Raw genomic sequence first — 11,841 nt, forward strand, 5'->3', positions numbered from 1 at the left:
CTGTTGAGTGAGTGTGCTTTGAGGAGAACTGACAGGAAGGTAGATCTCCAGGAACAGGGTAGGGCAGCTCTGGCTTAGAATGTTTATATTATTATATATAGCTGCATAGCTATCAAAGCAACGGTACAGTGTCTGTGTTTGCTTATTCATGTGTACACATTAAACCTCCATACAGTCTTATCCTAATTCGTGTCAGAACCAGTCTCCCTTTGTAGCCAAGGCGGTACCTTTATTGAATATATAAATTAAATATTATCCTTATAACATGTTGTTCATAGCAGTGCTTATTTATTCTGATGCAAAACCAGTTGGCCAAAATGAATAAATTGAACGCTGTTTAATTGAATATAAGGTCTAATGTCTTTGTGCATTGTGTGAGCAACACACAAAAATGGTTAAAATGTTTAACTTGCGGCTGCTTCAGTTAGTTATATTAACTTTATAATCACTTTATTTTATGTAATTGTTCTATCACATTTTGATGCTGTGATTGTACTTGAAGCAGTGTTAAATAGTGATTAAATATTTATATAATATGTATGTATATAAAGCGCAGTCAAGTTGGACATGTTTTCATTGTACTTTATTAAATTAAATGTTTATTCTGTTAGCCAAATTGGAGTGGTAAAACCCAGTCTATTCTTTCTGTTATTAGTATGAGGCAGTGGGCTCGCAGGGAAGCTGAGAAGTTGATCATAACATCGAGAGGCAGAAGGCCTTCCTCCTCATCAGTGAAAACTACTATGACCCCAGCACGATCACACTTCCATCTGCTGGAGGAGAGCAGTAACTGCAAGATTCCAAATTTAAAGTGTGGTGACTGGATGATTTGATGTCTTTTTGTTGGTAACCTGTTTGTCATTAAACTATAAATATTGATTCAAACCACTCTTCATTAATGTGAGTACTTGTACACAAGCATTATTAGCTATCTTAAAGGTATGGGATATCATTCAGTTTATTGATTTCATCAACTGATGAAGGTAACTTTTCCATTACATGGCCAAAACCCCTATGCTTATGCGGTCTACCAGTAGTGCTTTAGACTGTTGTAAACTGCACATGCTACACCTCCTGATTATCATTTTCTAAACCAGGCCTTCCCAGCCCAGTTCTTGGTGGTCCACTGTCCAGTTGGCTTCCGTTTCAACCCTTAATTGGCACATCTGATTCTACTACTAGCTCAACAAGCTCTCTCTCTCTGTTGGGTGAGGTGTGCTTTCTTGGGGTTGGAGTGAGAAACCTAGTCAATCTCCGGGAAGAGAGTTGGACAGCCCTGGTCTACACTCATATTACCCTCCCCAATTGTGAATTGCTAGTTTTGCCTAGTAAGCTACAGCCATGTAAGCTGCGTCCTGAATGCCTTTTACAGACTGTACAATGGTGTAACAGAACCATGCAGCAGAGCACTGGTGCTAATTGGAAGACCGACACATGGTTTGCTGATAACTATGAATGGGCAGTGGGTCCCTGCCTTGTTACGGAGAGAAATTAATGACCAAACCGACCAAACTTGTCCCTGGCAGAGCAAAGGTCATTTTGGCCCACTCTTAGACCATTGGTAATAATTTGCGAATGGTGTATCACCGTGCATTGCAAGTTGGAGACCCATCTTACTTATTGAATGTAACAATTCAATTTCTTTATGCCATTAGACAGACATGATTTAAAAGAAGTGGGCATACTCATTGACAGCAAGTTGTGCATGGAGGACAATGCCTGTCCTGGTTTAAAGTGCAGAAAAGGCTGCTAGTTTAATGACCCATTTGATTCAGGTGGACAGAATCATTTTGGCAGTTTTGTCTTCGATTTTCTCTCTTTATTTTGGTTTTCCTTTTCATATGATTTATTTGTTATTGTCATTAAAATATGTAGTGATCTTTTATTTTTTTGCTTGTATGCCACACACCTTGGAGTCATCTTGGGTCTATGGGGACCTTGTGTTTTTACTGCTGCTCCTTTTAGAAGGTCTGGTTTGGCTGAACTGTTGACTATACTGGGTCAGGATGTGCCATGCTTGTCCTGCTATCAGCTACAATTCATTTGTGACTATTCTGTTAAAGGTGAGTGCTTCACAGCAAAAATATTCTTAACATAATATAATAATATTAACTTATATGTTCATGTGTGCCTCTTCAAAATAACTGAATAATAAGATGGACCTAAAATCAGTCCCTGGGTTCAGCAACACCGCGCAAGGAACTGAAGGTCTGATATTTTTCAGTGGTAGCAGGGACAATTCTGTCTCCGGTCTAGCTCTTTGATTGGACTGTTTTAGCACAGCTTGGGCGTCACACTTCCGCCCTATCATTGTAGCGTGTCTGTGAAAAACGAGTAAGGTGACTCGACCCTTTAGCGATTGAATAACGTCCCTGCTATTCATACCATGCAGGTTTGCTATTGGACCAGTATGACTGGAATAGGCGGGTGTTATCTGCGTGGCAGTGTCGAAGGGGGCGGGGCGTTAGGTCGGACAGGAAAAGAGAAGGAAAACGAAGACACCCGATAGAGACATAAACGGTAAATAAGTATGATTTTTTATACATTTTCAATAACTGTTTTTCATTATAATATAACCATAGATGTTTGCTACACCCCAGATTGAATTGTATGCGAAACGTACTTCGCATAACGAAGACACCAAATGAACAAGGTTAAGTAATTAGCCAGCAGGCGAGCGGCAGCGAGTACCGAGCTATTTGATGACGGAAATGGACGAACAACAAGTGAAAAACTCCTTACTGGCATTTAGTAAATACACGTAATCGGGTTGCGATTAACTGTGTATGATTTTGGATTAAATTGTTTTTGAAGTTAAAATATGAAATATGAAAGGCCTGTGTGGCTAGATTGGTACATAAACTAAAGAATAACGGGATGGTGTCATTGGGTGTCGCCTCTTTTGCCTTAAAAAAAAAAAAAAAAAAAACTTGTGCTGTGATATTTGTTAGCTAGTAGTTAGCTTACTCAGTAAGTCAGCCGACAACCTGATGAAAAGTGAATAGGATAGCTAGCTAAGTGGACTATTAACTGCCTGTACCCATGGAAACATTGATTTGGTGAGGTTACTTGGAACATGCCACAGCTTGCAAACCAGCCAGCTAACGTTAGACTAGCTAACTTAACATTAAAGTTATTCACCCATAGCTAATGTCACACTCAGACGCAACAGAATAAAAGGCTAGTTCACTAGCTACGTTTGCAGGGTGTTCGGTTAGTTCGTACGGATCATGTTTTTCAGGTCACTGGTTGGTTAACTACCTTAAATAGCTAACGTTGCAGCTACCTAACTGGGATGCCGGCAATTAGCTAGCTAGCGTTTAGGAGCTAGCGTCACCTGTTGGGTCCAAGCTTGCCATCTAACTAGTACAGCAGTTTAGAGATGACAAATGTCGGTAACAAATATACATTTAGTTGACGATTAGAAACGTTACGATACTTTATGTTGGTAACAACCAGATGCAGACAGACACGCAACGCAAAGCTGATAAATGTATCTGTTAACTATTTAATTCTAGTAGCCTAGCTCTATCTGCTAGCTAGCTACGTGGCGTAGCATGCTGCTAACGTTAGCATTTGATAGCTAACGTTAAATTGTTAGCTAGCTAGTTTAGCAAGCTACATTGTAGTTTTCTCCTTCGGCAGTGTGTGTATCTTTGTATCCGTATCAGTTCAATGACGAAATACAAGTCGTTTGTCGATTTCGTGTGTCGTTTATTATTTTTATAAAGGTTAGAGACATTTGGGTGCGGTGATTGGACCCTGCCTACGCTACGGTCCAGCGTTATGCTGGAACGGGCCTAACCTCGGTATAGCTCGCCGTTTAAAAACATGTATTGCTAACTTTCTCGCCGTTTATTAACCGATCACAACAAGGAGGGATTATGTATTCAATTACTTGTTTCAAAGACACGGGTGATTTATTCACTACAAGGATATTAATAGCTAAGTTAGCTAACACGTAACGTTAGATGCTTGCAATTCTTTCTGTTCGCTCGCCACTCCACGGAAGAACCCGCTTTCCGGTCAGGCCCAACTTCCGTATCTCTACGGAAAATCAGCAAGACTTATGTTTTTCTGCTTTTTCTGGCAACGATAAATGTACAATCGTTATAGAATCACGGCGGCTGCTACTTCCCATAAACCTAACATGTTTCCATTCCATCCCTGTACTTTGAATGCAAATAACCACCACATTAATCTGAGTCTCATACAAATATATTAGTCCACAGCTCATTTAAAGATTATTGCTTAAAGGAGGTCAGGTAACGTGATTGCTTTTCAGGTACATAGGTACATCAATAACATCACAAATATGTGATTAGAATGTTCTTAAGTGAACATTCTAATGCAGATGTAACAATAAATGTCATAAAGGAATCCAAGTAACAGTACTTATTTTCAGTTCTACAGGTCAGGTGAATCAATTTAGTTTAGCCTCTTTCCTTTTCAAAGGCACATAGCAGGTATATATTTCTCAAATGATTGTATATGTCTGAAATGATTAAATTAATAATCATTTAGTTTTATTAAATTTATTCACATTTTATAGATCCAGGATCACTGAGCTACTCACACAAATGGTGGTAAATTGGGGGATATGTGGAGAATCACCTCTTGACAGACAGCTGTTTCACAAGGATGCTGTTTATAACCAAAGCTTAGAGGACTATTCAGTTTTTTGTAGATTTTCTTTTCCATTCCTGTTGTTTATGATAGTATTTTGCATACCTACTTGATTGTCAATGTTTTTTTTAATTTTTTTTTTAAGCATCTATGGGGCATACAAAGATACAGCTTCAATTTCCCTGAGACAAGTCCAGTCAGTATTTTTCAAAGTGATATCAATGTTTCATCTTAAACCATCAAATGGGAAAACTTACATGCTTTATGAAGTCAGTCAGTCAGTCGAGGAATAAGAGTTGATTTTTTTCTTAGATTCAAATGAGTGCTTTATAACATCAGTTGGAGCAATCTACAGAGGAAACACTGATTTATATCTATTTTCTTGACACATAACCGCCAAGTTATTAAAGGGTGAATCTTTCGAAAAGTCACTGTAAGAAATCTCTCTTTTGTAGTTGGCTAATGTTAATGAGCTAATGTAAACAGAAAATTCACCTCTCGATATCTGGGTCTGTCGCCTCCTTGAATGGATGTTTCCTCTCTAGATGTTGCAGCATATTGGTGTTGTCCTGTGTGGAGAGCAGGCTCTGCTTTTAGAAATTCTGCTTTTTTCACTGGGGCTGATGCCATGATGAATGAACTTCCAGAAGAAGAAGCTTTGGTGAAAAAAATTATAATAAAGGATTTTTTGTTATGGAATAATTTGAGTTATGCAAAGAATCGTGACAGCCCTAACCAAAACGTATTCATTCACTCTTGTAAGTTTTGTTGCAAGGGTTTTTGACCCTCAGTTTCATTGTGAGTGGTATAAAATTCCAACCAAGCATGCCACCACGAGCCAGGACGGCCACTCGCCCATGCTACAGCGTGCCTGTACTCCACTACAGCTACCTGGCCCCAAATGCCTTGCATTACTAATGAAGGCAAACAGTTGATTATTACGGCCAATGCAAATATAACAATAACTGAAATAAGACACTGTAAATATTGGAAACGTTACAAGCAGTAGTATTGCATCTTTACCATGTTCACATTATGCATGATTTCATACTTCCTCATCTGCTTTTCTGATTCACTCCCAAAATTCAATGTCAGCATGGCTAGAATTTTCTTTAGCCCTGCGAACAGGTCAGCAAAAATTGGTCAAAGCTTCTAATAACTGGAGAAAAACTACAATTAGGACCCGCATGCCTGTGTTACCGTGTAACGTTGTAGAAGACCACGTGTGGCCATAGTGGGGCATTCTGGGATACAATCAGCCCTCCATCGCAGTTCTAATTTTACAATTGTACATGCCATTTACCGTTTACATTGTAAATGTCTACCCCCACTAAGCATTGCGTGTATTGTTGAAGAACAGATTGTTCAAGACAGTAAATCACCACTGAATCTTGAAAGGGACTTGTATATTCATTGTATATTCATTCCATATTAAGTCACAGATATTAAAAGTAGAATTACATGGTATAATTACACATATCGCCCGCACATTGACCCGGTCATGCAGGTTCTTCCTATACAACATACGGAGAATCCGCCCCTTTCTCACTCCCTACTCGACCCAGCTCCTGGTCCAAGCGATGGTTCTGTCCCGCCTGGACTACTGCAATTCCCTCTTGGCTGGCCTCCCAGCGTCTGCCATCAGACCCCTTCAACTCATCCAGAATGCAGCAGCTCGTCTGGTCTTCAACCTTCCCAAATACTCACACGTCACCCCCCTGCTTACTTCCCTCCACTGGCTGCCTGTCATGGCTCGCATCAAATTCAAAACATTGGTGCTAGCCTTCCAAGCAGTTAAGGGGTCTTCCCAGCTTATCTACAAAAAATCATCACACCCTACACCCCTGCCAGACCTCTTCGTTCAGCCTCCACAGGCCGCTTGGCACCTCCCCCTCTCCGAACCTCCACATCACGCTCACACCTACTGTCTGTTCTGGCTCCACGGTGGTGGAACGAACTCCCCGTTGAGGTCAGAACTGTAGAAACTCTCCCCATCTTCAAGCGCAAGCTGAAGACACACCTCTTCAAGCAGCACCTCTCCCCATCCCTCCCTACCTCCCTGTGAATCTTAATTGTTGTCTCTGTGACTTGCTTTGTGTATCGGAATTTTTAGTTGGCTAGGTAAGCGGTGTTTGGATAGTTAACTTTGGTCACTTTTGCTCTGTTTGTTTGTTTCTTTGTCTCATAAAAAAAAAAAAAAAAAAGGCCCTCGTCCTTATCTTTGTTGTACACGTAGCAGTTGAAATTGTACTTCCCTCTAGGGTCTTTCAGCGAACTTATCCCTGGTTATGGGTATGCACTTTGTTGTACGTCGCTCTGGATAAGAGCGTCTGCCAAATGCCAATAATGTAATGTAAAAAAAATATTGCTAAGCACTGCAACTGGAACACATGGTTTGTTGCCAAACCAAAGTCACTGTGATCTGAAGGATGCAAGCCTGCAAAAACAAAAGTGTTCTTCGGCAGAACAGAACAAGAATTAAAAGGTTTTTCCTTCAATCACTGGAGGAGGACTGGCTAGCGTGTCTTTTTGTGAACGGCATACGCTCGGTCATTCCTCTAGCAGTAAGCATTTATTTACTCCTGTTTATGTAAGTTAGCGAAACATATAGATTGCCATTTCCCCTACAGTTTAAGATGGCGACAGAGATAGCTAGTGTTCATCTCTCAGTGGACTAATATCAGTCCCGTTAGCTAGTTTGCGAAACGGATAGCTAACCATTCAGCATTAAATCTAGGTAGAGAGTAGATAAGCAGGACATCTAATGTTAGGCAGATAGACTTAAGTCAGCTCCCTAGCTAGCAAGCTAATGAATAGCTGGCTAGCGAAACAGCCAGGTGCCCTGCTATTCAAGTGATGTCATTGTAATACTATGGGTCGTCTGGCAGTCGGAGGGTTGCCGGTTCGATCCCTGCCCGGGCTGTGTCGAAGTGTCCCTGAGCAAGACACCTAACCCCCAAATGCTCCTGATGAGCTGGAGTGTGTGTGAGTGTGTGTATGAATGGGTGAATGGAGAAGCATCAATTGTACTGCGCTTTGGATAAAGGTGCTATATAAATGCCTGACATTTGCCATTTAGATCACTCGCTAACTAGGAAGATGAGCCATAGCTATTTTGTATTCCTAGCTAGCTAGGGATCTTTCTATCTATCTAGCTAGATGTAGCCTATGTCGTGGTTCAATGTGTATATATATAATCGAGATATTACATATGAAGCGATACATATTCACAAAAAGCATCGCTGGCTAGCGGATGAAAAGCTTACACGCACAGGAGTAAATGCATATGATTGACATCATTGCAGAGAGCCAGAACCAGAAACCCTGGAGATGGTTTTTATAAGGGGGATAGCATTTGTTCTGACAGTCTTGCGACAACTGGCAACACTGAATCTCATGCTTTCTTGCAGTCAAAAGTTGGCAGCCCTGTACCACGTATAAGGCTCATTATTTTCTGACTTATTTTTTATTTAAAAAAAACTTTTTTTTTTTTTTTGTTTGTTTTTTTCATTGTAAACAACTGGTGAAAATCAGATTATAATGACGCAAATTTCTGGGATAAATCTTATTTAAATTTTAAACATTGTCCTTTCTTTTTGTTAAAAGAGCACTTTCACGCTTTTTTGAGTTGAGCTTATTATTATGTGTATAGGCATTTTTAAAATCAGTCAGTGTAGCCGTTTCCTAGATATGGAGCAAAACTTATGAAAACAAACACGTGGGGCCAGAACAGACAGCAGTTGTGACGGTGCAGGTGCAGCGAGGGGAGGCGCCCCGTGGTGGGGGGTCTGGCTGGCCCACATAGCGGTGGGCGGTTTCTTGTTAGTGAGGGATTAGTCTATCCGTACAATATGGTGCCCTGCTATTCAAGTGATGTCATTGTAATTCTATGAATAGGCCTAACATTGCCATAATAATGACATGACACAATAATGACACAATCATTCTAATACAAAATACTGAGGAATTCTGTTTAATCCATGAAGCCGTGTGTGTGTTTATTTCAATTCAATCTTTTCTTTTACAGCGAAAACAGAATTATCATCTTTTATCTTTTATCCCGTTTTACTACATCATTGTTTTAGCAACAACGGTTCATTTTCTAACATGAACGGTGACAAAACAAGCATGGGGGGACCTCGACTTCTTTGCATTTTAGAACTTCACAGACAACATGAATCAGGCTAAAATTGGTATTCTTTTCACAATGTTACTTTTTCTGCTTCTGTCTTCGAACCGTAGTTGGGAGACACAGGGGAACCGAACCCCCATTCCTTTTCGATTCCAGGCCAAAGCCGGTAATTCTAGCTAGTTAGCTGTTGCTGCACTTTTTACATGTCAGCAACCCAACTTAACTACTTAGCTGGTTTCTTCTGCCAAAATAAGGAGTCCTGAAGCATTTGCTCCCTTTATTGTACTGAAGAAAATTACATACCTCCCTTGTACTACCAGCTTTTCTCCACAACCATGCTGTTTCAAAACGCACACACAATGGGCGCAAAACTCCGTCACTCTCTCACCAGTCCCAGCAGCTTCATATACACACACGGACCAAGCTGAACTCTCAAAACAGAAACAGTAAACAACCCCCATGATTCCCACTCTTAAAACTCCAGTGCTTACCCGGGTATTGTAGTTTATGAACTGGGGTATTGCAATTTATGAAGCCTCTGGTGCCAGAAAGTACATTTCACCATTGCAGTCCATTCAGATTTCTTCACACTGACCTGATTGCTCTCCAGGGATGCTTTTTCTTGACTGAACAGAAGATTATTTTAATTCCTATTCACCCCTTCATGTTTCAGTTCACTGTGCGTATGCTCTGGTACCCCACAGTCAAACATGGCAGGCAGGGACTATAAAGAGGAAGGACAGGCTCGGAAGCTGATCCTTGGTTGTAGGCACGTAGGACAATGAATCCGCACAGAAATGGTAAAGTGAAAACAATATCCATGTACTGCAATGGCCACTTCAGTCTCCAAACTTAAATCAGAAAACTGTGGTCTGAATGGAGGAGGGGGGTTAATAAGTGCAAAGGATACCAATGATTCTGAGTAGTTATTCATGGTCAAAAACCAAGGGTGCCAATAATTGTGTTTTTTGGGAAATACATTTATTTAAAAAGTGTAACTTTGGTTGATTCAGTGGCATTTGTATGGAATACATGACAAAGCACAATACCTATTTTTTTGCCTTGAATCCCCGCTAATCAACTTTCTGTAATGCTCCTTCATGGATTGGTGGCTTGGCCAGGATCTGCGACTTTGCTTCTAGTCTTTTAACAAAGTGCTTGCTAGCCAACTTATGAACAGGGGTTGCAAAAGTAGTTCTGGTTGAAATGGAAGTGAATCTAGAGAGCATTTCATCTAGAGCAGTAAATATACAGAAAATTATTGAATGTTGGTAACTGTTTACTGCTGTTTGTGAGGACTCTGGGAAGCAGTGTGTGTATTGCTCTGTTTGTGAGGACTCTGGGAAGCTGTGTGTGTATTGCTCTGTGTGTGTGAGTGCGCATTACTGTGTTTGTGTGGACTTTGTGTTTCTGTGTTACTGTGAGAGGACTGATGGAGCGACTCTCTGTTTGTTTGTTTTTGCTGCAGATGGCTGCCATCCGTAAGAAGCTGGTGATCGTGGGGGATGGCGCATGTGGGAAGACGTGTCTGCTCATCGTGTTCAGTAAAGACCAGTTTCCTGAGGTCTACGTACCCACAGTGTTCGAGAACTATGTCGCAGATATTGAGGTCGACTGCAAGCAGGTGAGATTTTCAGTGGGGAGGATTTAGCAAGATTCCTAGCCAATCAGAGAACCCCCTGATGAAACAGTTCTGTTCCCATCCTGTAGGTGGAGCTGGCACTGTGGGACACAGCTGGGCAGGAGGACTATGACAGGCTCCGCCCCTTATCTTATCCCGATACTGACGTCATCCTGATGTGCTTCTCCATAGACAGTCCTGACAGTTTGGGTGAGACTGACAACTTGGAGAGCCGGAACTGAGTGTGTGCTACAGTCTGTGGTCAATGGTGTGTGTGTGTAGATTGGATCAATGTGTCTTTTTGATGTTTTCATGGATGTTCGGGTGTGTTTGTCAGTAAGGTGGTTTGTACGTTTCACCCTGTCTGACAGAAAACATTCCTGAGAAGTGGACACCAGAGGTAAAGCACTTCTGCCCCAATGTTCCCATAATCCTTGTGGGCAACAAGAAGGACCTACGCAACGATGAGCACACACGCCGGGAGCTGGCCAAGATGAAGCAGGTATGCACATATTATAGATGCATATGCAGCTGCTCACACGCACACACACACACACACACACACAATCATAGCGAGGACACAATCTGACACACCCACCCCACCCCCTGCAGGAGCCCGTGAAGCAAGAGGAGGGGCGGGAGATGTCCAACCGAATCAATGCCTTCGGCTACCTGGAGTGCTCGGCCAAAACCAAGGATGGAGTGCGGGAGGTGTTTGAGATGGCCACCCGGGCAGCGTTGCAGGCCAAGAAGCGCTGCAAGAAGAATCCCTGCCTCCTGCTATAGAGGGGAGGGGTGGAATCCCTGCCTCCTGCTATAGAGGGAGGGGTGGAATCCCTGCCTCCTGCTATAGACGGGAGGGGTGGAATCCCTGCCTCCTGCTATAGAGGGGAGGGGTGGAATCCCTGCCTCCTGCTATAGACGGGAGGGGTGGAATCCCTGCCTCCTGCTATAGACGGGAGGGGTGGAATCCCTGCCTCCTGCTATAGACGGGAGGGGTGGAATCCCTGCCTCCTGCTATAGAGGGGAGGGGTAGAATCCCTGCCTCCTGCTATAGACGGGAGGGATGGATGCAGCCCCACCCAGCCGGGGCGGGGGTGGGGTGGGGTGGGGTGGGGCAGGAGGAGAGATTCAAACCAGGCCAAAGGAGATGGGGGCGAGGATGGAGGGAATGCTGGCATGTTTCACGCTTATGAGTGGGGATACTGGTAGGGCAGGGTGGGGTGTGGGACAGTGGGGGGAACACGCTGCTCTTTCAGAGGCAGGGTGGGTTCTGTTTTTCTTTGTTTTCTTAAGTTCTTCATTTTTATCAGAGATGATTCAGTACAAGCTCGTTCTGGAAGGTTCCTTGTCTCTGAGACTATTGACGAATAGAGACACGGCTTGTCTATCTTTGTCTGTCTTTTGCATACGGCTGTGTGACCGTGCGCACCACTTCCTGTGTGCATGCTCCCCACTGTAT

At 42.5% G+C, this 11,841-nt stretch overlaps 1 protein-coding gene and 1 pseudogene across 3 annotated transcripts; both read left to right on the plus strand.

The window, feature by feature from the left end:
- The first annotated feature begins 6,068 nt into the window (after window positions 1-6,068).
- Window positions 6,069-6,691, plus strand: LOC134015930 (uncharacterized; annotated as a pseudogene).
- Window positions 6,692-10,226: 3,535 nt separating this feature from the next.
- On the plus strand, window positions 10,227-11,165 carry LOC134015928 (rho-related GTP-binding protein RhoA-C-like). 3 transcript variants are annotated; one of them, XM_062455416.1, is made up of 4 exons: window positions 10,227-10,382; window positions 10,469-10,589; window positions 10,751-10,881; window positions 10,992-11,165. In XM_062455416.1, exons 1-4 carry the CDS (start codon window positions 10,227-10,229, stop codon window positions 11,163-11,165), a joined length of 582 nt encoding a protein of 193 aa, XP_062311400.1. The 3 variants fall into 3 exon arrangements, with proteins under 3 accessions (XP_062311400.1, XP_062311401.1, XP_062311402.1); XM_062455417.1 differs by having other exon boundaries at window positions 10,227-10,355; window positions 10,502-10,589; XM_062455418.1 differs by lacking the exons at window positions 10,469-10,589; window positions 10,751-10,881.
- Window positions 11,166-11,841: the final 676 nt, after the last annotated feature.

This window comes from Osmerus eperlanus, unplaced genomic scaffold, assembly GCF_963692335.1.
Source record: "Osmerus eperlanus unplaced genomic scaffold, fOsmEpe2.1 SCAFFOLD_405, whole genome shotgun sequence".
Taxonomy (NCBI): domain Eukaryota; kingdom Metazoa; phylum Chordata; class Actinopteri; order Osmeriformes; family Osmeridae; genus Osmerus; species Osmerus eperlanus.